General features: G+C 47.0%; 1 protein-coding gene across 2 annotated transcripts in view; it reads left to right on the top strand.

The window, feature by feature from the left end:
• Positions 1–25,106, top strand: part of CLPB (caseinolytic mitochondrial matrix peptidase chaperone subunit B) — a 190,186-nt gene that overhangs the window by 152,888 nt on the left and 12,192 nt on the right. For both annotated transcript variants that reach the window (XM_043993018.1, XM_043993019.1), the window contains 4 exons: positions 8,437–8,514; positions 12,676–12,731; positions 21,792–21,836; positions 22,328–22,489. In XM_043993018.1, coding sequence (XP_043848953.1) covers positions 8,437–8,514; positions 12,676–12,731; positions 21,792–21,836; positions 22,328–22,489 — 341 coding nt within the window. The remainder of the gene's footprint in view (positions 1–8,436; positions 8,515–12,675; positions 12,732–21,791; positions 21,837–22,327; positions 22,490–25,106) is intronic.

Consider the following 25,106-nt stretch of genomic DNA (forward strand, 5'->3'; position numbering starts at 1 on the left):
TATGCATAATCAGGTGCCAGCAAGGAAGACTTAGACTCCCAGGGTCGTTAGAACCCAGAGAAGAGGGTGCCAAGAGCTCAGTGGGAGCGGCAATGGTCAGGGAACTTCAAGAAGGCTTCCTAAAGAAGAGAGACCTTAAAGGATGGGGAGCTTTGGACAGGAGATGGTAGCATTGCTTCACCCATTTCTGTATTGTGTGTTCTATACCAAGTCTCAGTGGGTGATGGTCCCTTCTAGGGCAGGGTAGCCTAGTGGAAAAACCATGTGACTTGGAGTTGAAGACCTAGCTCTCATCCCACTTCAGCTACTTACTAATTGTGTGACCCCCAAGAAGTCAGTTCTCCTTTCTAAGCCTCAGCTTTCCTATCTGTAAAATGAACAGATTGGAACTAGATGATCCCTAATGTTCCCAAACAGCCCTGGAACTGGCAGGGCCCCAGGTGAGTCTTTGAGCTTCGGCCCCCTTCCTCTTCCCTACCTTAAACCAGCCTTGATGTGCCTCACAACCATCTTCCACTCCCCTGTACTATGGCTCTCCTGTGGCCTCCATGGAAATCTCAGAAATGCACCAAGCATGGGTGAGTCTAAACCCTGGCAACCCTGTGGGTGCCATGAAGATGGGCAGCCAGCAAAGCGCTGCTGAATGAATTGATTTGATAAACGGACATTTATTACACTCACAAATTGGCTGAAACCAATTTTGGTCACATCAACCCCTGATAAGTGCTGGGGTATTGATTTGTGCAAAGTAATACAGTGAATTTATCAGTGCAATCCCCAGCTGAGGGGCCTCTGGAAGACACAAGTACACTGTTACAGTATTACAGATGGAGAAAATAAGGCAAGAACCAAGCAGCCTGGGGCCAAGGCCTCCTCAGGCTTCCTGGAGCTAGGCAGAGCCACCTATCTGGATTGCAAACTAAAGGAAAGAACCCTCTTCCTTTGCAAATCTGGGGTGCAAAGATTGATAGGAATGACCCTGTCCAGGGGGTCCATCCTATACCTTTAATGCCAGAATTCAGCTGCTGAACCCCACTCTTTCCCCATTCGTGTCAGTATCAAAACACTTGCAGTGTTGAAAGGAACCTCAGAGTTCATCTAGTTCAGCCCTGTTCAAAACATGAATAATCCAGGGCAGCTAGGTGGTGCAGTGGATAGAGCACCACCCTGGATTCAGGAGGACCTGAGTTCAAATCTGGCCTCAGACACTTAACACTTACTAGCTGTGTGACCCTAGGCAAGTCATTTAACCCCAATTGCCTCACCAAAAAAAAAAACAAAAAAAAAGCCATGAATAATCTTAGCTGTAACTTAACTATAGAATTCCAAAGTAACCCAACCCATTTCATTATGAAACAGCTCCAGTTACTGGGGAAATCTGCCATGTATTAAGCCATACTCAATCTGTGATTTCCCTTCTTTATTTTTAGTTTTCTCTCTCTTCCTCACAAGTTTTTCTTACCTTCAGATTTTTTAAGACATTTGTTGTGCCCTCCCTAAATTTCCTGCTCTCCAAGTTCAGTATTCCTAGTTCCTAAAGGGTTAGTTGGCAGCTCCATTCCCAACCTGGTAACCTTCAGGCCAGCTCATCAAGGTCCCTTCTCCTCTGTGATCCTTGGAACAGGACTCAGTGCACCAGCGATGCTCTGACCCAGGGAAGGGTGCAGCAGAACTATCATTCCTACCCTAGACCCTCGACTAAGGAGCCCACATTGACATCATGTTGCTTCTTCATGGAGCCTGTGGTCCACTAAAAATGCCATGGTCTTTCTAACATAGTATTGATGTAGTTGATTTTACAACTACAACCACAGTCCCAAGTACAGGACTGTATGTTTATCCCTATTATATTCCATCTTGGTAGCATCAGCTTGTCAGGGTGTTTTTAGATTCTGGTTTTAATATCCAACATATTAGCCATCCCTTCCAGCTTGATATCATATGCATATTTATTAAACATTGTCATCTCTGCCTTCATCAGAGTCACTGATAAAACTTGTTTAATAGAATTGGTCCAAAGACAGATCCCTGGGGAACTTCACTAAAGACTTTCTTCCGGGTTGGTTAACATTAATCACAGGACTTTGTTCCTCTCATTCCACATTCATCTTTCTGTGCCATCATTTCATCCACATTCTCCCATCTTGTCCACAAGAATACCATTAGGTATACTCATGGTCACATGCCTTGTTGTTGTTCACATTGGCTTTGTCCAACACTTCCCTCTGATCTACTAGTCTATGAACCCTGTCAAAAAAGGAAATGAGGACCTGTTCTTGATGAGCCTAGGTTGAATATGACTACTTCCCACTCATGCTAGCAGATTCTCTAATCATCACATCTAGAATTGTACCAGGAATCCAAGTCAAGGACCCGAGTCCTTCTCATATTTCACAGTTTGGACCACACTTGTCCACCCCTGGCTTGGAAACACTCTCTCCTCTCCTCTTGAATTCCTCAACCAACCACTGCCCACCAACCATTTCTTTCTGTCCCCTGGGAGAAGTGATCTGGACCTAGTGACTTGTACTCACTGAGGACCCTTGCTGCACTCCCCATCTTATCTTCACTTTTAGACTCTCTCCCTGCCCCTTGGCCATTTTTATCCTGGCCTTCCCAATTTGACTATCATGCTCCTTGGTAAGTGAAACTACAGAAAAATGGGAATCAAGTAGTTCTGTCTTCTCTATTACCTTTGTTTCATTGGTCCCAAGTATAAGCAGTCTTTTCTTTTTTTAATATCCTTCTTTTTCCCCTGCTTAACTTAAAAAATTCTCTGAGGTCCAGTACTGACCACTAGCCTCACCTCCTTGTGAGTATTACTGCCCTTGTACAGTTCTTCTGCCCTGGCTTCCATCTTTCCTTCCTCCTCTGACAGTCAATCACTTAATGAGTAATTTTCATTTCCTAGCACTGCTGTGGGAGTGTCCAGAAAAAGAACAGGCCTAACTAACCCCTGCCTACACAGCCTAGTAGGGAAAACAAGAAGCACAAAAGTTGAATAGTTAAATATTTTTTAAAAATAAAAACATGTCATGGATGAATGGATGGATGGATGGATGGGCAGGTGGGTGGGTGTCAGGGCAGCTAGGTGGCATAGTAGATTAAAGCATTGGCCCTGGATTCAGGAGGACCTGAATTCAAATTCAGCCTCAGACACTTGACACTTAACTAGCTGTGTGACCCTGGGCAAGTCACTTAACCCTCAATGTCCCACACACACAAAAAAATGAATGAATGAATGAATACATGTCCATGATTCAGGACCAAAAGAATTTATATATAGCCTTAAGGTCTGTAGAGGCCCAGCAAAGAAAGATGTATGTGGGCCAGAGAAGTTCGGGAAAACCTGGGTAGCATGAGATTTGAGCTTGGCCCTAGTTAAGACAAGCAGAAAAGATGGAAGGAATCCCCCAGCGGGGGAAAGAACATGGCACAACAGTACTTCTCCAAAGCAGGAATCCCCTAGAGGTGCTTATTCCCCCCCAACGAGATTTCTTGGAACACAGCACACAAAACTGAAGTCACTTTCTGTGATGGCCACATGGAAATGCAACCAAGCAACCCCTCCATCCTTAGGGAGTCAGAACGGCCTCAGCCAGGCCGCCGCTGCTTCTCTCCAGATTGCAAACACTGGTGTACTTGCAGAGAAGCACAAACAGAAGGGGGGCTGACACATAAGGGCCAGTTGAAGGAACTTTCTACAGAAGAGTGGGGGCAGGGTCGAAAGAGAGCTGCCTATAAGTATTCAGAGGCCTTTTATGAGGAGAAAGTTGTAAACTTCCCTTCTCACTCCTGAAGGCCAGAAGTAGGAATGTAGGTTGGAAATTGAAAAGTAACAGATTTCATCTCTGTTAGGAAAAACTTTCTAGCAGAGCTGTCCCAAAATGCAGTGAGTTTCCTGAGGAGTGAGTTCCCCAAGGTCAGCTAGGTGGTACAGTGGGTAGAGTCCCCAGCTTGGAGTCAGGAAGACTCATTTTCTTGAGTTCAAATCAGACCTCAGATACTCCCTAGCTGTAGGACCTTGAGTAAGTCACTTCACACTGCTTGCCTCAGTTTCCTCCTCTGTAAAGTGAGCTAGAGAAGGAAATGGCCAACCACTCCAGCATCTTAGCCAAGAAAACCCCAAATGGGATCACAAAGTCAACCACGACTGAAAAACAACTGAACAACAAGAGCTACCTTTGCTAGAGATCCTCAAGCAGAGGCTTGATGACCCCTTGTCAGGAATGTTGTAGATAGGAAATAGACTACATGCCACCCTCATCATCCCTTTTAACTCTTAGATTCTGTGATTATATAAAAATGAGTTACAGGGGTAACATCATCATTGACTATAAAACATAGCATATATTTAATCCTCTACCCCACAGCCGGAGCCCCTAAGTCTCCCTAAGGCTTTTGGTCTTGGACTCCAGAGGCCTTCTCTCCCAAGGAGGCCACTTCACACACAGGCCGGCTAGCTCTACTGAGGTGTTTCCTAGCCTCTTCCCCGTTTACTGGACCATGCAGTCCCTCTCTCCCCTACTGTTTTTCATTCTGTCGGTCTCTATCTACCCAGCTATTTTTCTCCTCAGACCTCATTAGGAGTACCCCAGTTGTAATTGCTTAAAGGTTGACATTTCACCAGTTTCACACAAGGCCCAATCAAACGAAACTCTCTGATTCAGTGGCACTGACTGCTCAGTGGGTTCTGTATGGAATTTTTAAAAGCTCCTTCAGAGGCACAGCATTAGGAAGGAAAAATAGTGGGCCCCAAGCAGAGTCTGTTTCCCTAGCTTCTGTAGTATCCTTGACATAGCCAGACAGGACCATTCTCTCAGAAAGAAACACATCCTGGAAATCTGAAGCTGGGAGGGGCCTTAGAGATCATCCAGTCCAGCTGCTCATGTTGCAGATGAGGAAACTGGCCTTATCCAAGGTCCCATTGAGCTCTGAGTTATTCCCACTGCACCGCTCACCCCACACGACACCTGCTCACATTCACCTGAGGACCAGCCCATCTTGATGGGAAGAGGCAAAAATATAGGCCATCACACAGTTCTTGTGTCCACAGCAGTCTCTCGATTGTCTGTTTTTTAATTGTCTATTAAAATAGATGGTATGGGGCAGCTAGGTGGCACAGTGGTTGGAGCACCAGCCCTGGAGTCAGGAGGACCTGAGTTCAAATCCGGCCTCGGACACTTGACACTTCCTAGCTGTGTGACCCTGGGCAAGTCACTTAACCCTTGTTGCTCCATGGATGGATGGATAGTCAGGATGTAGAATTATGGTCTACCTAGGTGGAGGGGGCACCCACATAGATGAAGCTATGGATCCTTAAAGTATTGAAAGGTCACTTTCACATATTTAATAGCTGTAGAAAGGAAAGAAGGAAACAAGCATTTATTAAGTCTCATTTGAACCTCACAATAGTCCTAGGAGATACTTGCTATTATTATTATTCCCATTTTACAGTTGAGGAAACTGAGGCAGGTAGAGGTTAAATAATAGCAACTAAGCATCTGAGTCAAAATTCGAACTCTGGCTTTCCTGACTGTGGGCCATGTTCTCATGCCTCATATATTGGCCTCGGTAAGCCTGAGGACAGCTAAGACCTTCAGATCTTTTTCACATGTGTGCGTGCCTAATTCTTTGTTTAAAAAAAAACATTGGGGCAGCTAGGTGGCACAATGGTTGGAGCACCGGCCCTGGAGTCAGGAGGACCTGAGTTCAAATCCGGCCTCGGACACTTAACACTTACTAGCTGTGTGACCCTAGGCAGCTCACTTAACCCCAATTGCCTCACCAAAAAAAAAAAAAAAAACCATTGTTGGGCAGCTGGGTGGCACAGTGGATACAGACACTTGACACTTCCTAGCTGTGTGACCCTGGGCAAGTCACTTAACACTCATTGCCCCACCCAAAAAAAAAAAGTTACCTTCTACTGTGTTTAAGAAGCCACAGTAAACACTTAAAGACTGAATATAATAAGTACTTAATAACAGTTTATTGAGTGAATGAACACAAATATGAAGATACAGTTCTCCACCCTGTGAATGACATTGCTTTTTTTAAAACCCCAACTATACATTCACTACCCATCATTTTCTCTAGTTATTTCCCATGTAGAAGTCATCCCTCAACTCTCTCATCTTCCAAGCTAGGCCTGGAACCTTGGAGGTGTTCAGTGCAGACATGATGATCATATGGTTTACTACAGTCCAAACCCTGTGAGCATCATTCATTGCCCCCCACCCCAGTCCACCCCCATGCTCCCTTTTCCTTGGTGAGCTTTTAGTCATGTTTGTGTCTCCTGAGAGAATGTCAGGTTGTCCAAGGAAAGGGGAAACTAGAATAGGGAAGGGCATTGAAAATCATCTCGTGGGATGATTGTTTGAAGGACACTGGAATGTTTGTCCTATAAAAGAAGCAGCATAGGGTCGTGCTTGCTGTCTTCCAGGATTAGAAGGGTACATCTAGAAAATGATCTTCACTTTCAGGTTCCATATTTTATTGGGTTTTTTATTTTTATTTCTGTTTTTGTTTTTTGGAGGCAATTGGAGTAAAGTGACTTGCCTAGGATCACACAACTACTAAGTGTCAAGTGTCTGAGATCAGATTAGGTCCTCCTGACTCTGGGGCCAGTGCTCTATCCACTGTGCCACCTAGCTGCCCCCAGGTCCCAGATTTTAGCAAGGACGCTTTCTGCAATGTAGCCAACATTCAGGATTTGCTTGGAGTGTAAAGTGGGACCACCTGAGACAACTCATTCCACCTTTGGATAACTCTGATTCTGTGAACATTTCTCCTTATATCAACAACTCTAACTTGCCTCTCTGCTACTTCTACCCATTGCTCCTCATTGTGTTCTTCGGTGCCAAGAAGAGCAAGGCTAATCTCTTTTTTATGTGGCAGCCTTTCAAATGCATGAAGGCCATTATCACATCTTCCCCAAGTCTTCTCTAGACCCTAGCTTCTTAAACCGTGGGTCACAACTCCATGTGGGGTCACATAACTGAATGTGGGAGTCACAAAAAATTTGGCAACAGTAAAAGGTTACATATACACCTAGTTTATATTCCTATATACCCAGGATCACATAAAAATTTCTCAGACAAAAAAGGGCCATAAGTGGGAAAAGTTTAGGAAGCCCTAGGCTAGACCAAATGGCCTCGTTTTCTTCTACTAATCCTCAGAGCACACCAAGAGGAGAAAACAGATCAGAACGGTGAAAGGACCATGCAGGGATCAGTTGTAGTACCTGGAAAAGGGAAGACTTAAGCAGCAGGTCAAGCTGTCCAGTGTGGGAGAGGGCCTGGTCTTGTGCTGCTTGGCTCCAGAGGACAGAACTAGGACCAGTGGAGAAGTCACAGAGAAAGAAGCACATTGCGGCTCGATACAAGGAACAATTCCCTGATCATTAGAGCTGTTCCAAAGCAGAATTTACTACCTCGTGAGGTACTGAGCTCCCCGTCTCTGGAGAATCCAATAAGATAATACATAAAGTCCTTTAGAAAGCATTGGAGCACAAGCTAGATGTTTAGTGTCAGTTAAGACAGTAGATCCAGATTCTAATTGATCTGCCACATGACGAGGTAACCTTCGAAGGTCCCTTCCAACCCTGAGATTCCGTGACTTTCCTAAGGTCCAGGAAGGAGAAAAGGCCTTCACCACTACCCTAAATGCTGTCAGTGGTTTCCCTGTTACAGCAGCCTGTCTCACCACTATACCTCAGAGGAATGAGGGCTGGGGAACAGAGCTGCCCTGCCACCCCAGAGTCTTCCCCCACCGGGCTTGTCTGCCCTGGCCTGGAGTTCACTCTTCTCAGTCTCCCTTTTTAATGTCAGACAGAAGTAACTGACTTCTGTTTTGCCGTGCCAAGGAGGCAGTGTGCCATGGTGGATTTGAATACCAGCTCTGCTTCTTATTGTCTAGGCGACCTTAGGCAAGACATTTCTCCTCCCCGAGCCTCAGTTTCCCCAGAGGGTTATTCTGGATGAGTTCAGATGTTCCTTTCAAACCTCAGTCTTCCCAGCCTGTGGCTTTCTCACAAAGGGTATGAGCAAAGAACCCGGCCTGTAAAGCTCCTCGAATTCTCCCTCGTGCCCCCGCTGAATTGCTCCTGCCCCTCCCAGACTCAACGCCACCCCCACCCCTCCGCCTTCATTCACTGTTCACCCGCCTTTCAGTTTCCCTGGCAACGTTGAGTGCTCATCCTGGAAAACTTTATCCGAAATCTGCTCTGGGCAGCTTTCCAAATCCATGCTAACCTGATTAGGTGTCTCTGGGGGCCTTGCTGGCTAATCAAATTAGGCAGCACTAATGGTAGCGAGGACTTTGAGTGGGCACGGAACAGTAAAACATATTGTATACTTAGTGATAATCATCCCAGCTTCTGTGTCATTGATTTATCTGCCTCCCTGCTTACCCCCTTTTTTGTGTGTTTGGCTGCAGCCATCCGGAGGAAGGAGAATGGCTGGTACGACGAAGAACACCCTCTTGTCTTCCTTTTCTTGGGATCATCAGGGATAGGTAAATCAAGCCAGAGATGGAGGACGGAGCCATTGGGGGAGGGGGGCAGCCTGCACTTGACTGGAACAGCTGCAGCCAAGGGTAGGAGGGTGGCCACACTCTACATGCACACACACACATGCTTGCACGCCTCTTAGCTTTAACAAGCCCTGTCTCCTTCCCTGGGGTGGAGTTAGGGTGTGGGAAGGGGAAGTATAGGATCCAGCCCTATGTCCCAAGAACCATCAGGATCAGATCAGTCCAGTTCAACCCATATTGATTAAGTGCCTACCGTGCTCAGGTGATAGGAGAAATAAAAGGTTTAGCTTAAATCTCAGGCCCTGCCCTCACAGAGCTCCTAGTCTAGTGAGGCAGTAAAAAATACTGAGAACTCCCGTGGGAGGCTCAAGCCAGGTCCCAGGCTGGGCCACAGGCTGAAAATGAACCACTCAGTGGTAGAACAGCTGTGGTCTGGGTTGGTGGAAGGGAGGCCCATACTAGGGAAATCACAGGTCTGTGAAGCATTGAAAGGAGGTGAGGAAATAGAAAGTGTAGGGAAGATGCTCCCGGCTTCATTGAGTTTGTCATATAGCAGAGGGCTTAAGACACTGATGCAGACAGCTTTAATCTGCAGCGTGACACATCCAGGTTTTCAGGAGCACAGAGCTTTGGGAGGTTCAGGAGGAGTATCATTACCACTTGGGATGGCAGAGAATCAGGGAATTCTTCCTAGGGAAGATAGCATTTGAGCTGGGAAAGAATCCCCCAGAGAAAGAGAAAAGGGAAGGAACACAGGGTGAGCAAAGGGGCAAGAAGGAAAATCCAAATCCTGTTTGGAAAGCAGTCATCCGTCTTGACCAGAGCAGAGCACTGGGGAAGGGAACATTTCAGCCATGCCCAGCCTCTGAGAGGGGCCAGACTCCCCCCCAGATATATTCCCAGATATGTGTGTATTCCATGGAAGGCAGAGGGCATCACCCAGTGCCTATTCCCCCTTGATTATGTTCAGACTCCAATCTGGCCGGCTCCCAGTTCTCCATCTGGAGACTGCTTGCTCTGTAGATAACTAGCTGCTGTTTCAGTCCCCAGGCCATCTTCTCTACGATCAGGAAAGGTCTGCTTCTGGTAGGATTAGCACAGGCTACACCAGAGGAGGAAGTCAGAGACCATGGTACCTATTGCTGGGTAGGAGGAAGGAGCTCAGGGCATTCTGACTACATTAAACACAACGGAAAACAGCCGCTGGCCAGTGCGTTATCTGTTGCTTTGATTGATCGATAGCTCTGCTGTTCTCCTTTGATTGAGATGCTGAGGAGCTGCCTGTGGGCTGTTTCAGACTTGAATCCCTGTCTGCCTCTCAGGGCCTTGTGTGATGGTCAGAAGCACACTTGAGGGCACACTAGAGATTTCTAGTATCTTCAGCTCCATACAGACCCACACCTAGAGCCACATGCAACAAACATCCAATACGGCTTCCCCCACACTGGTGCCCTTGGGGAAAGCCCTCCAACCCCCGAGCCATCTTCATGTTTTATGCCAACAAGAGGAAGCAAAGTAATTCACAGTCATGGGGCCCTGTCACCTCCCACGGGAGAGGGGGGCTTTCACACTGTCCACCTTGTTGGGATCCTATCCCCTTTGTCCTGCCAGCCTTCCCCAAGAGGCAGTCCTTTCTCACTCTCTTCTCCAAAAAGTCTGGAGTCAGACAAGTTCAGGTCCTCAGCAGGACACTTGCCACTTTTGTGACCTTAGGCATGCCCCAACCCCATCTCCTGCTGTTAATCTAGGTTCACCCTTAGTTTCCCATTTATTTTTTTAAAAAGAGAGAGAGAAGAAAGTGGACTAAATTCTTTTGGTCTTGTCTTTCTAACTCCCTCCTGCTGGTCTCATGCCTCCCATCCATGTCTTTGTTCTTTCCATCCTCTGACCTAGTGAGATCTTGAGCAGTGTGGGGGTAGTGGGGGTCAGAAGAGAGCTGGATTTGAATATTGCCTCTGACACTTGTCAGTATATGGCTGTGAGCCAAGTTACTTGACTGGTCTGAGCCTCAGTTTCCTTAATTACAAAATGAGGAGTTTCCCAGGACTTATTATCCAGGATTTGTGTGAAACTCAAATGAAACAATATATGCAAAATATTGTTATCATCCTGTACCTCTCTCATTCTTCAAGGCCCACCTGCTCCAGGAAACCTTCTCTCCTCCCTCCTGACCACACTGGTCTCTCTCCTGACTAGGCACAGCACTTACACACCCTCCCAGGCATTTTGACATTTGAGTCTCTTAAAGGGGATTCTGGGCTGTCTTTTCTCGTTCTTTGGTCAGGGCCTGTGTTCTGTATCCAAAGTCTGAGTGTGAGCTCCCTGTAGACCAAGGCAGGGCCTCCTGGAGCATAGCCACACACAGACCAGGCTCTCAGGACTTGTGGTGTGTGGTCACATCCTAGAGTGACATCCAGCTCTGGTCTCAGTTTCTAGATTAGGAAAGATCTAGAGTCAGGTCTCAATTATATCTCTAGGGGAAGCCATTCCCTATGCCAGTGAGACCCAAGTCTTGACATGACCCAGCAAGCAAAAGGGCAGCATGAGAGGCAGAGTCCTGGGCCTGTAGACATGGAGCCTTGAGTTCAAGTCTGAGTGCCCATCTGACTCACTGTTGAACTCAGAGCAAATCCCTTCTCTCTCAGCCCCATTTTCTATAACCTCTCTGAAACAAGATGTATAGACTAGACTCATTAAGGTCCCTTCAGGTTTTCACCGTCTTTGTTTCGACATTGATCTCTTCACTAGGAAGTATCAGTAGTAAACGGAAAGCTGGAAGAACTGAGATCTGATACACTTGAGAATCCCTTTCCTTAACAGACTTCTGCTTGTTGCTCATGGTAGATAGGACATGTTGAAACTACCAGAGATCATCTGCCTTAGAAAGGGAGAATTGCTTCTCGGTTGGGCTCAGAAGCCAGATGCAAAGGACTTGGGAGTGTTCTGCCTCCACTGCTTTCTACTGTTGCAGATATAATTGACACCTGACTAGATCTTTCCTAACCCAGAAACTGAGACCACCTGTAACTGACCACCAAGGAATAGAGATCCCGGGTCCTCTTGGGGGTAGCACCGCGCAGGGGGCATGCAGTCATGTCCCTTAGTAATGGCAAGATGTCATTCATTACAGTGTTGGGCTCTGCTGACAAACACCAGATCCCAGAGTTGGGGAAGGAGAAAGGAAAGAAGCCTGGGCCTTTCCCTAAGGGAGTTCAGGCTAAGGAAGCACGGCTCACAGTACAATCAGATAGGAGGAAGCCTAGTACAATTTAGTGTCCAGTAGGCACGCAGATAAGAAAAACTGAGGAGGTTGTTCCTGGAGCAGGTGGGACCTGAAGGATTAGGTTCATCTTGGATTCTAAGGGAAGAAATTCCCATCAGAAATCCAGGCTGCTGCCAGGGCCTCAATTTAACAACTCTTTCAGACGAGGCACAGGCAACAGACAACAGTCCTTTACCACTCTTCTGCAGAAAGCCCCGGTAATGTGGATCGCCTGAATTCAGGCCCTCAGTCCTCTTTCCTAGACCGTTGTCATGCCTCCCAACTGGTCACCTTGCCTGCAGCCTCTCCCTTCTCTAATTCAGCCACATCACTGCCAGAATAACCTTCCTTGTGTAGAGGTCTAACCATACACTCGCCTTCTCAGAAACCTTCAGTGGCTCCCCATTACATTAGCTTACCATTAAAGGGCCTCTTTCTAGCCTTATCTCACAGAATGGGCCATTCTTCATGCCCAGTTTTATCATGTCTGATCTCAAATACCTCCATTTGCTGTTTCAACCCTCTTCCCCCAGAATGGCAGGTCTGCCTTGCCTCCACCTTTGAAATCCTTCACATACTTCAAAATCCAGCTCACATCCTGCTTCTTCATGAAGCCTTCCCTGAACCCCTCCCCGCCACTACTCCAAGGATCTCCTGCCTCCACTCTCTTGTCCCACACTCCACGTGTGCCCCTTCTGTGCCCTTGTGATCTTACCAGAGCTAGTCACTCACATCCTCCTATCCAATGGTAACCTCTTTGGGGGGAGGGGGGAGCGGGGCGCTATTCATCTTTACATGCTCAACACTAAGCTTTTAGAGTTAAGAAATGATAGCTAATTGAAAAGAAATGACCTCCCACCTTTCTCTCCCCTCTCTACCAGGGAAAACAGAGCTGGCCAAACAGACAGCCAAGTACATGCACAAGGACGGCAAGAAGGTGAGTGGGGCAAGCCCCGAGGGCAGGGCCAGGCACCGGAGGGAGAGGTGCCTGGAGGAGGAGTCTCAGAGAATCCCGGGGTTCTGGTACCCCCTGGGCCACTGACTTGCCATTCAGCCTTGAACAAATTATTCAACTTCTCAGTTTCCATTTTCTGGATGGCTCCTTGTCAAGGATGTCCCGGTGTAAAGGTGGTATTAGAGGACAGCCTCTCTGAGTCTGTGATTGCTCATCTGTAAATGAGGACCCTAGTGCCTGCCCTGCTGACCCCCAGAGATAATTGTGAGGCTCACATGAGATCCCAAATATGAAAATGTCACTAAGCCACAGATGCTGGGAAAGAGATCCAGGGGTCTGAATGAATTGCAAGATCAGTGTGAACTGGAAGGGTAGAGCACAGTAGCTGGCTTCAGATATCTGAAGCACTGTCATGTGGAAGAGAGACAAAACTGGTTCTATTCAACCCCACAGGACAGAAGTAGGAGCAATGGGTAGTAATTATGGAGAGGTGAAATTCAACTTGATATAAGAGAAACTTCCTGACTTGGAGGGTTGTGACTGAATGGATTGTGATTGGCTAGGTGGCCTCAGAAGTCCTTTGTTGGGAGGCATGGTGACCATTTGTCATCAGTGTTCCCCCAGGGCTTCCTTTCGCATTCGGGTGGGATTTGGAGCAGGGACCCTCTGAAGGCCTTTCCCACATAGACATTCTGTCAAATGACTGAAAAGCTTAAATGAGTCACTACATACTGTCATTTCTAAAGGAGTTTAAAAATCATTACCTTGGGGACAGCTGGGTGGCATGGTGGATAAAGCCCTGAATTCAGGAGGACCTGAGTTCAAATCATGCCTCAGATGCTTGAAATTTACTAGCTGTATGACCCTGGGTGAGTCACTTAACCCTCATTGGCCTTCTCCCCCCCCCCCCCCCGCCCAAATCATTACGTTATTGACCTATCAGATTTGGAGGGATTTCATTTTTCCCTGCATGCCCTGCTACTAGTACATTGGCAACGACCCCATTTCAGAGGACAGAGTCTGATTTGCTAAACCAGCTGCTTGGCTCTCTGCTTTTCAAGCTTAGTAGAATTCTTCCATTTCCAAGGCCCTCTATCCAAAGAGACAGTTGGAGCTACCTCTTCCGTGGCCTCCCTGCCCACAGTATGTTTCCTACTGTCCTTCGTGAGTGCTGAAGCTGAATCATGTTCCTGTGACCCGGCTCTAATCATGCCCTTCTCAAGAACCTTCCATAACTCCCCATAGCCCACAGAGGGATGGATAAATGTCCATGCCTCTTAGCCCAGTATTCATGATCTGGCCTAGGCTGCATTTGGCCTTGTATTTCCATTCTTTCTCCCTTCAGTCAAAGTAGACAACTTGATATTCTCCAAATGATTTCCATCCACTAACATCTGCAAGTCTTTGATCATTCTTTTCTCTCTGCCCTGCCTACCATCTACTAAAGTCTGCCTCCTTCCAGATCCACATCAGTTGCCATTCCCTCCATGACATCCTCCCTGATCCCCGAGCTGGAAGTTATTCCTCCCTCCTCTGCCCAGCAAAAGCCGAGCGTTGTATTCATCCTCATACACGTCTTACCTTCTTCTGGACCATGAACCATGTGAGGTCGAGGCCTGGGTCTTTTCCATTTTTGTCTTCCCAGTTGGGCTAATGAATTCTTCCTCCCAGGAGGTGTTCAGGCTTTGCCTTGTTGGCCCTTTGTCAAGGGGATTCCAGTCCAGACAGACTTTGGGCTCAATGCCCTCTTGAGGGCCCTTGTCAGTCCACAGTTCTGTTAGTTCTGTAACTCAAGCACAAGGTCTGCACACAGAGAGTTCTCAGAAAGTGCTTTTTTGAATTGACTTTCCAGTCTTACAGGGAATGTTTTCATCCAGAGGAGCAATGTCAGGGGGATGGTCATCAGGGTCCCCTGGGAAATGTTCCTATCAAAGCATCCAGACCTTTCCTAACAGTCTTTTCTAAGCCTCCCCTAATACCGTTCCCCTCTCCCACCCCACCCCATCACTGACCTCTGTGCCCACACCTTATACTACATGAACCTCTGGCAGGACACTTGTTTGTCTACTTCGCAAGAATCATTTAGTTTTACATTGCTGGAGGTATTTAAGTGGAGGCTGGCTGACCAATTGTTTGTCTTTTTTTTTCTCACTTTGTATTTATATCCCCAGCATTTTAAATTTAATTTTAGCTTTTTTATGAACAAAATTTTTTTCTTCCACCACCACCACCCTCTGACCTGCCCCCCCCCCACCGTTTGAAAAAGAAAGAAAAGCAAAACTCTTATACAAAATAAATATGCAGTAGTCAAGAAAAACATTTATTGGCCAGGTGCAAAATAGACATAGCTCAGACAGCCCCTCTCTCTCTGGAGGTGGGTGTCAAGGTTCATCATTAATCCGCTGGAATCACAGATGCTTAGTGTGTTGGTCATTATAATGTTGTTGTTAGTGAATAAGCTGTGCTCTGGGTTCCGCTCGCTTCACTCTGCATCGATTCATATGAACCCTGGCAGGTTTCTCTAAAACCATCCCCTTCATCATTGCTTACAACACAGTAGTGCTCCTTTACAGTCCTGTACTTGATCTCTTTGGGGTAGAGACCTGGTAATGTTACAGCTGAGTTAAAAGGCTTGGTTGCAGATGGCAGGCACCAGGCTTAGCTCAGGGGATACAAAGAAATGTAAGACAGAAAACCCATAGTTTAATGAGGGCAACAACATGAAAACAACTGTACAAACGAGCTTCGACAAGATAAATCAGAGATAATTGCAGAGGGAAGGCAGGGTGGTGGTTGGGACAGCTCACAGTTCCACCAACAGGGCATCACTGTGCCTGGCTGGCCACACTTGGGAAGGAGGGGGAGTGGAAGAAGCTACCTTGGCACGATTTCAATTAGATCTACTGAGGTCTCCAGCCGAGGCTTTGTGCCATTCATGGCCTAGCACCTGATTCAAGCTTTTGATTCCTTTTCAGGTGAATGATAGGGCACATCTCTGTGAGGTGGGTAGCACAAGTAGAACAGTGTCTCTATTTTATAGATGACCAAACTGATCAAAGAGGTAAAGTCACATTTGAACAGCTTATACATTCCAGGGCCTGAAAGCCAGGTCTCCCACCTCAGATCCAACATTCTTTCTATTGACTCATCCTCAATGCCTTTAAGCCATCCCAGTTCAGGGCCCACACTTTACTTCTGGGACACAGCTCATCCCCAAGGGCCCTCAGGCACTGACCCCCTGGAGGCCAGGCCCAACCCAACCTATCCCCTTTCTTAGAGAAGATCTAAGCCCAGGACATCATCCTGCTCCCAGCACCCTCTCCTGTCCAGGTCACCCCACCCGAAGCCCCCTGCTCTCCAGTTCTCCCCACCTCAGCAAATCCCAGAGTAGGTCACGTGGCAGTGAGTACTATGTGTCATGTTAATATGATAGTCTGCACAGATAGCTTGCTGAAAGACAATTAATCAGGTTGGCAGCAATTCCGACAATTAGCACTCAGGAAAGGGTCATAAACTAGGCAGACTATTAGGAGAGATGCAGTTAGAGGCAGGAACCAACTGATTAGGAATGAAGGATTCTTGGTCGTTTCATTTTAATACTGTCAGAAAGGTTAATATTTAATTATAAATTATAATCTTATCTAGTCTGTCTTCATACGTCTTCATACGTGCAGCACTGAGGATCAAAATAGCTACAGATTTGCTGACACAGAGCAGGGTTGGTTAGTGGGCTCAGTGGGAAAAGGAATTTTCCCTATTAGAATGTTTCTGAGGCGGCAGAGTCAAGCCCTCGTTGAGTGTCAGGGAAGGAGGTCCATTGGCTTCCTTTTGCATCATACCTCCTCCCGAGAATAATTGTATCATTGCTACAGTCCTGTGAAGTAGGCCAGGCATGTGGTGTTAGTTCCACTTTACAGATGAGGAAACTGAGGTACTCACCCAGAGTCACATGACCATGGCTATTTTCAGTGACTGAGACCCACCTGCAACCCAGGACTAGTGACTTAACTCAGTGCATATTTCTACAACAGCACCACGTCAAAGGTCAGTTTTATCCTTGTAGCAAAATTGACCCCATTTCACACCATTGTCCATAGAAGGGACAAGAAACCTAGCAAAGCTGGCCATACCTTACCAATAGTTGTTTTGGTTTTTTGGGGTTTTTTGTGAAGCGATTGGGGTTAAGTGACTTGCCCAGGGTCACACAACTAGTAAGTGTCAAGTGTCTGAGGCCGGATTTGAACTCAGGTCCTCCTGACTCCAGGGCTGGTGCTCTATCCACTGCCCGCCCCCCCCCCCCATTCGTTTTTTTAAAGCACTCAGCACTAGTATGAATTCCCAGTGGCCCAAACCTAACGTATTTCATCCAGCAGTTGGCTAGCACAGAAGTCTGGTCACATGGCACGCATGAGAGAGAACAGCTTTGCAAGTGGTCACCAGAACACGAGAGATCTTAGGTCTTCAGGACAATGATGGTGATAATAATGACAACAGTGATAAGTGCTCCTGGATTCCAGGCCTGCCTCTACTGGTGTTAGCTATGTGACATTTTCCAAGTCACTCTACAACTCTGCGCCTCACTTTCCTCATCTATAAAATGAGTCATCAGGACTAAATAGTCTCCCTGGTCCCTTCCCGCCCCCAATCCTGTGAACTCCCATGTCTGTAGCATTTGGAGATATCCAGCTGCCAGGACCTGTGTGGTGTGAGTATAGCAGAGATCAGATGGGAGGATCAGAGCCAAGGCCTCCCAACTCCAGGTTCAGGATATTCTGCTGCCCCTCTGCATGATAGAAGCCATGAGGTCACAGTCAGTAGAGTATTTCTGGGCCTGCGGTCATGAACCCTGCCCTAGACAAAGGCTTAATAGGCAAGTGGTTTCACCACTGTCTGCCTCATTTTCCTTACATGTAAAATGGGAATGCTAATAGCATCTATCCCTTCCGAGGTTGTTGTAAGGATCACATGAAATAATATCATGTCTAGCACATAGTAAGTGCTTAACAAATGCTTTGGCTTGATTGATATATGTAAAGCACTTTGCAAACCTTAAAAGTGTTGTGTAAATGCTTGCTAATAGTATATGCAACATTCTAGTCTCCTAAATGACTTTCTCTCCTTCAGGAGAGAGAATCCTGGGCTGGAAGGCTCCAATACCACTTCCCCAACATGTGTGACCTTGGCCAAGTGCTTTTCCCTCTCCACAACTTGATTTTTTCCTCTCAGAAATGAGGACAACACATACTTTGCCCACATTGAGGGGAGATTTTTTTTCCTACCCTCACTTGTTTCTCTGTATATCTCTGATACCTCTGCCAAATAGGATAGCAGCCCCAGACCTGCTGCCATACTGGGGAAACTGAGGCAATAACCCTAATACCAGTGCCCAGGATTTCTACAACATGTGTGTGCAAAGGGCCCTCTCCCCAGTCACTCCTCTCTACTCTCTGAGGAGTCTTGGCTAAGAGTAATTATTATTTTCCAGTGTCTAACTGGAGCAGGTCCAGGAGAGAGGGAACAGGATGAGGCATCTGGAGGCCCAGTCAGACAAGGATCCGAGACAAACTGGAGATATTTAACCTGGAGAGTGAAAGAGGAGGGTTGTGGTAGCCATACCCAAGCCCTTTGGGGGCTACCCTGTGAAAGGGGGTTAGCCACCTTCAGTTTGGCTTGAGGGTCCAGAGCAGTCGGGAGTCATAGGGATGGGTTACTAAGCACCTCCTCATAATTAGAGCTAGCTCAGAGGAGAAAAGGGTGGTGAGTTCCTTATACATAGAAGTTTGAGAAAGAGGTGAAATGACTATTTGAGAAGGGATTCGTGTTTTGGGTAGAGCCTGAAGGAGATGACCTCTGAGTCCTCTCCCAGTGAGGGTCTGTGCTTCTCTATAAGGCAGTTGGGAAGACCGCATTAAAATCCGAGTCTTTTGAATCCCGGGCAGATCAGCTGCTGTTGCTTCTCACCCAACATCAGAGTCTGCTCCAGAGGGACTCGTGACCCTTAACCTCTGAACAAACTTGTACTGTTGTGCTGTTTTGGAAAATCTGACCACTGACGTGAGCAAGGGATAAAACTGGAATTCTGATCTTTCTTTAAAGGCTGTCTGGCCCAACCTACCCCTTTCCCTTTCCCCACCTCCCTACTTCCCATATAAGATCACGGAAGCCTTCTGAGACAATCAAGGCAAGAGGATATGAACAGGCAGTTTTCAGATGAAGAAATTAAAGCTATCTACAGCCATATGAAAAAAATGTGCTCAATCACTATTGATTAGAAAAATGTAAATTAAAACTGCTCTGAGGTACCACCTCACACCTGTCAGATTGGCTAGTATGACAAAAAAAAAAAAAGAAAATTTAAAATGTTGGAGATTATGTAGGAAAATTGAAACACTAATGCATTCTTGGTGGAGTTGTGAACTGATTCACCCATTCTTGAGAGCAATTTGGAACTATGCCTAAAAGGCTGTAAAACTGTGCATAACCTTTGACCCAGCAATACCTCTTCTAGGTCTATATCCTAAAAAGATAACAAAAAAGGAAAAAGGACTCACCTGTACACAAATATTTATAGCAGCTCTTTTTGTGGTAGCAAAGAATTGGAAGTTAAGGGGATGTCCATCAGTTGGGAGATAGCTGAACAAGTTGTGGTATAAGAAAGTAATGGAACAATACTGTGCTGTAAGAAATGATGAACCCGCAGATTTCGGAAAAACCTGGAAAGACTTAAGTGGACTGATGCTGAGTGAAATGAGCAGAACCAGAATATTGTACACAGTAACAGCAACATTGTATGGTGATCGACTGTGACGGACTTAACTCTTCTTAGCAATACAGTGATCCAAGACAATTCCAAAAGACTCATGATGGAAAATGCCCTCCCCATCCAGAGAACTGTGGGGTCTGAATGCAACTGGAGGCGTACCGTTTTCATTTTTGTTGATGTTGTTTTTGTTTTCTTTCTTGTAGTTTTTTCATTTTATTCTGATTCTTCTCTCACAACATGACTAATGTGGAATTATGTTTAACATGATTGTAATATATAACCTATATCAAATTGCTTGCTGGCTTCGGGGGGGGGGGCGAGGAGAAAATTTTGGAACTTAAAAACTTTAAAAAATGAATGTTAAAAAAACCACCTTTAGGGGGCAGCTAGATGGCACAGTGGATTGAGCACCAGCCGTGGAGTCTGGAGTACCTGAGTTCAAATCTGGCCTCAGACACTTAACGCTTACTAGCTGTGTGACCCTGGTCAAGTCACTTAACCCCAATTGCCTCACTAAAAAAAAAAACTTATCTTTAGGGGGCAGCTAGGTGGCACAGTGGATAAAGCACTGGCCTTGGACTCAGGAGGACCTGAGTTCAAATCCAGCCTCAAACACTTGACAATTACTGGCTGTGTGACCCTGGGCAAGTCACTTAACCCTATCTTTGCACATAATTGGGGAGAAAATAAAATAAAATACTATTGAAAAGAAAAGAAAATCAAGGCAAGACTCCCAGGAAGAAGTAGCATTTGACTTGGGCTTTCTGGGGGGAGTAGAAATTCCAAAGGTAGAAGTAGAACTTCCAAAGACTATACATAGGGATTGGCCTGAGCAAAAGCTAAAACCTGGGGCATCTACAAGAGATTGTGCTTCATCCTGTGGGGTTGAAAAGTAGTCTGTGAGGAAGAGAAATGAGTGGAAGCCAAGTAACAAAAAACTATTAAAGGATTTTGAGATGTGTGATTGTTGTTTAGCCTGCCTCTTCATGACCGCATTTGGGGTTTTCTTGGCAGAGGTACTGGAGTGGTTTGCCATTTCCTTCTCCTGCTCATTTTATTTGTTTTTTGGGGTTTTTTTGCGGGGCAATGGGGGTTAAGTGACTTGCCCGGGGTCACACAGCCAGTAAGTATCAAGTGTCTGAGGCCGGATTTGAACTCAGGAACTCCTGAATCCAGGGCCGGTGCTTTATCCACTGCACCACCTAGCCGCCCCCTCCTGCTCATTTTATAGATGAGAAACTGAAGCAAAGAAGGTTAAGTGACTTCCCCAGGGTCACACAACTAGTGTCTGTGAGTGAATTTGAACTTGGGTCTGACTCCAGGCCCAGCACTCAATCCACCGTACTACTTAGCCACCCAGACATGTGATAAGATCAGATAAATAAATATAAGAAAGATAAGTCTGGATTGGTGAGCAGCATTTAGGACCCTGGTATGGTCATTTACCATAAGTTTATAATGTACAATGTTCACTCAGTTTTGTGACTTTCTCCATTTGTTACAATAACCCTGGGACAAGTGTAATGGGGTTACAGATCTAGAATTAGAAAGGACCTCAAAGGCAGACCACCTTGTCCAGTGCCTTACAGATGAAGAAACTGAGGGCTAAGGAAGGTAAACATCAAAGGTAGGATTTGAACCCAGCCCCTGTGACTCCAGAGCCAGGACTCTTTATATTGCACTAGATTTAGGTTATAAAATGTAAAGGGACATGAGTCTCAGAGGGGAGAAGTGACTTGGCCAGGGTCATACAGGGAACCAGTGGCTGAGTCCAGACTGGAACACATGTCTTCAGACTCCCAGCCCAAGATTCTTGACAGCTGACCCTGCTTGCTCAGCCTCCTGCCCTGAGCACTTGATCCATTTGGAAGAGTGCTAGACTGAGCCATAAGGCTCTCTAGTGAAGGAATTTCTTAGCAGTGCAGCCACCAGAAACAATCACTTTCATGTTCACAATGCTGTAATGTTTACAAAAATACATTCTGCCCAGCGACTCTGAATTTAATATCGAGAGAGTTATTGTCCCCATTTTGCAGAGGAGGAAATTGAAGCTCAGAGAGGGTAAGGAATTTGCCCAGGGTTACACAGCTAGTAAAGTTTCAATATTGAAATTTGAACCCAGGTCTCTTGATGCCAAAACCACCACCGATGGGGTGGGGGGAGGGGGGTAGCGGCAGGTAGTCAGGAGACCTGGGAGTTGATGGAAAACAGCATTGAGGAAATCCTTCTTCTGCCTTCTCTGCCTAAATACCTGCGCATGGTCTCTGCTTTGTATGCAGGGCTTCATTCGGCTGGACATGTCTGAGTTCCAGGAGAGACACGAGGTAAGTGTGGGACCTGGCCAGGGGAGCAAGATGGGGCCTCAGACAGGAAGCGGGGAGCACCGTTGAATAAGGAAGCTTCACATGCCTTTCTCCACTTGGCCATTGGCCATTTTGTATTTTTCTGTGCCAGCCGAACCATGGATAATGACAAGCATCAGATTAATTCCAAACATCCAAAAGTCTGAAATTTCCTATATGACTTAGCAGCCGAAATAACTCCATTGTATTTGGGGAGAGCAGAAAAAAGCCAATATGTAGAGGAAAGCTGCATTCCCTGAGCGCGCAACTCCTGTTGGGGCGGGGCTCATCTCTCCCATAGAGATTTGCCGGACCACCATTTCCATTGGTGTTTTTCTGGATTTGGTCTTTGTCAGATACCTCGCCCTTCTCCTCCTTGCTTGGGGACAGTGTTGGACACATCCTCCCTGCGGTGTTTGAAGCTGTCACCTGTGGTACCCAGTGGGGATTGTCTCGGTTTCTCTCCCCTCCAGGTGGCCAAGTTCATCGGCTCCCCGCCGGGCTACATCGGCCATGAGGAAGGGGGCCAGCTGACCAAAAAGCTGAAGCAGTGCCCCAATGCTGTGGTGCTCTTCGACGAGGTGGACAAAGCCCATCCGGACGTCCTCACCATCATGCTGCAGCTGTTTGATGAGGTGTGAGGCCTAGGCTGGGAAGGGGACGGGGCCAGGGAAAAGGAAGTGTTGGATGGTAGGGGCCCTGAGCTCAGCCCCAGCCCAGCCCTGTGCTCAGGTACCCCAGAGAGGCCCTTCAAGCTAGCGTTGAAGTCCAAAATGAAGCACCTCCTTGGTCTTGGGAGCAGATCCTTGAAGTTGGAGACGGCATAGCTCTCTGTTATCTCCATTGAACAGATGGAGACCTGGAGGTCTGGAGAGGGTAAGAGAGTTGCCCAGGGTCATGTGCTAAGATGATAGTAAAGCTCTCATTAGAACCCCAGTCTCTTGTTATGCCCAGCTCCGGCCAGGGCTGCTCCCGCCATGTCCCACATGAAAATGGCCTCCTCAGATTCTTAGAGCAAAATGACTCTTGTCCCCTATTCTAAACAGGGTTTGGGGGCCTGCTGGGTCAGGGAACCCTGTTGTGAATGGCTTTAAATGGCAAAGAGATGGATCTGTATCTTTCCTCAGTGGGAATGGGGAGCCACTGAAACTTCTTGACCAGGAATGTGACCTGGTCAGACCTAAGCTTTAGGAAGAGTTGTGAGGAGGCTGGGGGGTCCACAGGAGAGATGAGGAAGGCCCGAAACAAAGGGTACCTGGGGGAGTAGAGGAAAGGGAATGGGCATAAGAAATTGTAAGAAGAAAGAATCAACAAGATTTGGCACATTGCCTGAGAAATCCCCTAGGATCACAAGAACATCAAAAGCCAAGCCAGGACTGAAACCTAGCACTTTGGGGTGGGGGGTTGTTGTTATTTGGGGTTTGAGGAGAGAGGGGTTCTTAATAGTAGATAGTATTTTTTCCAATTACATGTAAAGATAGTTTTCAACATTTTTTTTCTTTTCTTTTCTTTTCTTTTCTTTTTTTTTTTTTTTTGGTGAGGCAATTGGGGGGCCAGGGTCACACAGCTAGTAAGTGTCAAGTATCTGAGGTCAGATTTGAACTCAGGTCCTCCTGAATCCAGGGCCAGTGCTCTATCCACTGTGCCACCTAGCTGCCCCAACATTCATTTTTTATAAGATTTCTGAGTGCCAAATTTTTTCCCTCCCCAAAGCAGCTGGCAATCTGATATAACACCTAGCATTTTGTTATCACTATAATTATCTAACTACATTCCCCATCCCAGATTCCTGGATTCTGGCCCTAGCCATCCTCCTGTCTGTCTGTGTCCAACTGAGCCAGATTAACACACATGAGACAAGTGAGAAGGAACATCACTCCTAAGGCGCCAACACCTGGACAGGGGTGGAGCCACCAGGCTCTAGGAGCCTCTACCTCTTAATAGCACTTCCCTGCCCTCTCCAATGGGATTTCTCAGCAGTATCGTGAATACTTCATCCGCATCTTAATTCACAGTTCTAGGGTGCTTAGCAGTTTACAAAATGCTGCCCTTATAACAACCCTGTTAGTTAGAAAATGAAATTATCAGCTCTCTTAAAGAGGATGAAGCTGGCCCAGCCTGGTTAAGTGCCTTGCCTGGAGTAGAGAACTAGCAAGAGGCATCTCTGTCATTTGAACTCAGGTCCAAGTCCAGTGCTTTTTCCACATAAAGGTACCTCACCAGACCTTACCCTGAGGTCATAAAACTAGATTCAACAAGTCTGCTTTTTATACATTGTTCCTATGAAGGTCTCTGCCCACCACCACACTGTCTGTCCCGCCGTAGTTGCTGGCCCCGGGAGCCATTACCAGCTTGGGCAGCACATGCTTCCTGTGATGAGATCGCCCCCAGTGATTCTTCCCTGGGAATGTTGTGGAGAGGGGCTTCCTGTTCCAGTGTAGTTTGGGCTCCCTCGTCCTTGGGCCCTTCCAAGTCTGAGGTGCTGTGGTTTTGTCAGTTCTTTCCAAGCCCTTTCCTATCAGTCGTCTCCCAGCAGCTCTGAGGTCAGCAGAGATTGTTGTCCTGATTCTACAGAGGAGTCATCAGGCCAAGAGAAGGAACATGGCTCTGACGGTCACATTAGTTAGTGGCAGAATTCAGATGCAGCCCAGATCTCCTGTACTGTTTCTGCTGCCCCATGGAGACAAGCTGCAGCTGGCCTTCCCCAGGCTCTCCCAGCCATGCTCTGGGATGTCCACCCCTCCTCAGAAGTAGGGTGGGACCCCCCCTCAGCCAACATATCCCTTACCCAGGAGGCTGGGCCACAGGTCAGGGGGGAAGTCCACCTGCAGCCCCCACTTCAACCCTCTGGAGAAAAGACTGTAGCACGGGCAAAAGCAGCTGCAAAGGAAGAGGCAGCTCCTACAGCGGGCGGCTGAAATACAATTAGCCAATTAGTGTTCTTCGTGTGAAATGCAATTAGTGTCGGCACTTATCACTCCCCCCAGCCTCCCCTGGTAGCTCCCTCAGGCTGTTCCCCTGGTTCTGCGAGCCCCCCACTGCCTGAGCACAATTCTTGCTCTTTCCCCCTCCCTCCCTTCCTCTGACCGAGGCTGTCCTCCAGGGAGGCCATTGGGGCCCAGTGGAAGGAGGGCTGGCTCTGGTTCACATGCAGCTTCTGACCTTGGGCAAGGCACTCAGCTTTCCGCAGCCTCACTTTCCTCATCTGTAACATGAAAACTAGACCCATGGCCTCTGAGGTCCCTCCCAGTT

The sequence above is a fragment of the Dromiciops gliroides genome, chromosome 3 (genome assembly GCF_019393635.1).
Source record: "Dromiciops gliroides isolate mDroGli1 chromosome 3, mDroGli1.pri, whole genome shotgun sequence".
Taxonomy (NCBI): domain Eukaryota; kingdom Metazoa; phylum Chordata; class Mammalia; order Microbiotheria; family Microbiotheriidae; genus Dromiciops; species Dromiciops gliroides.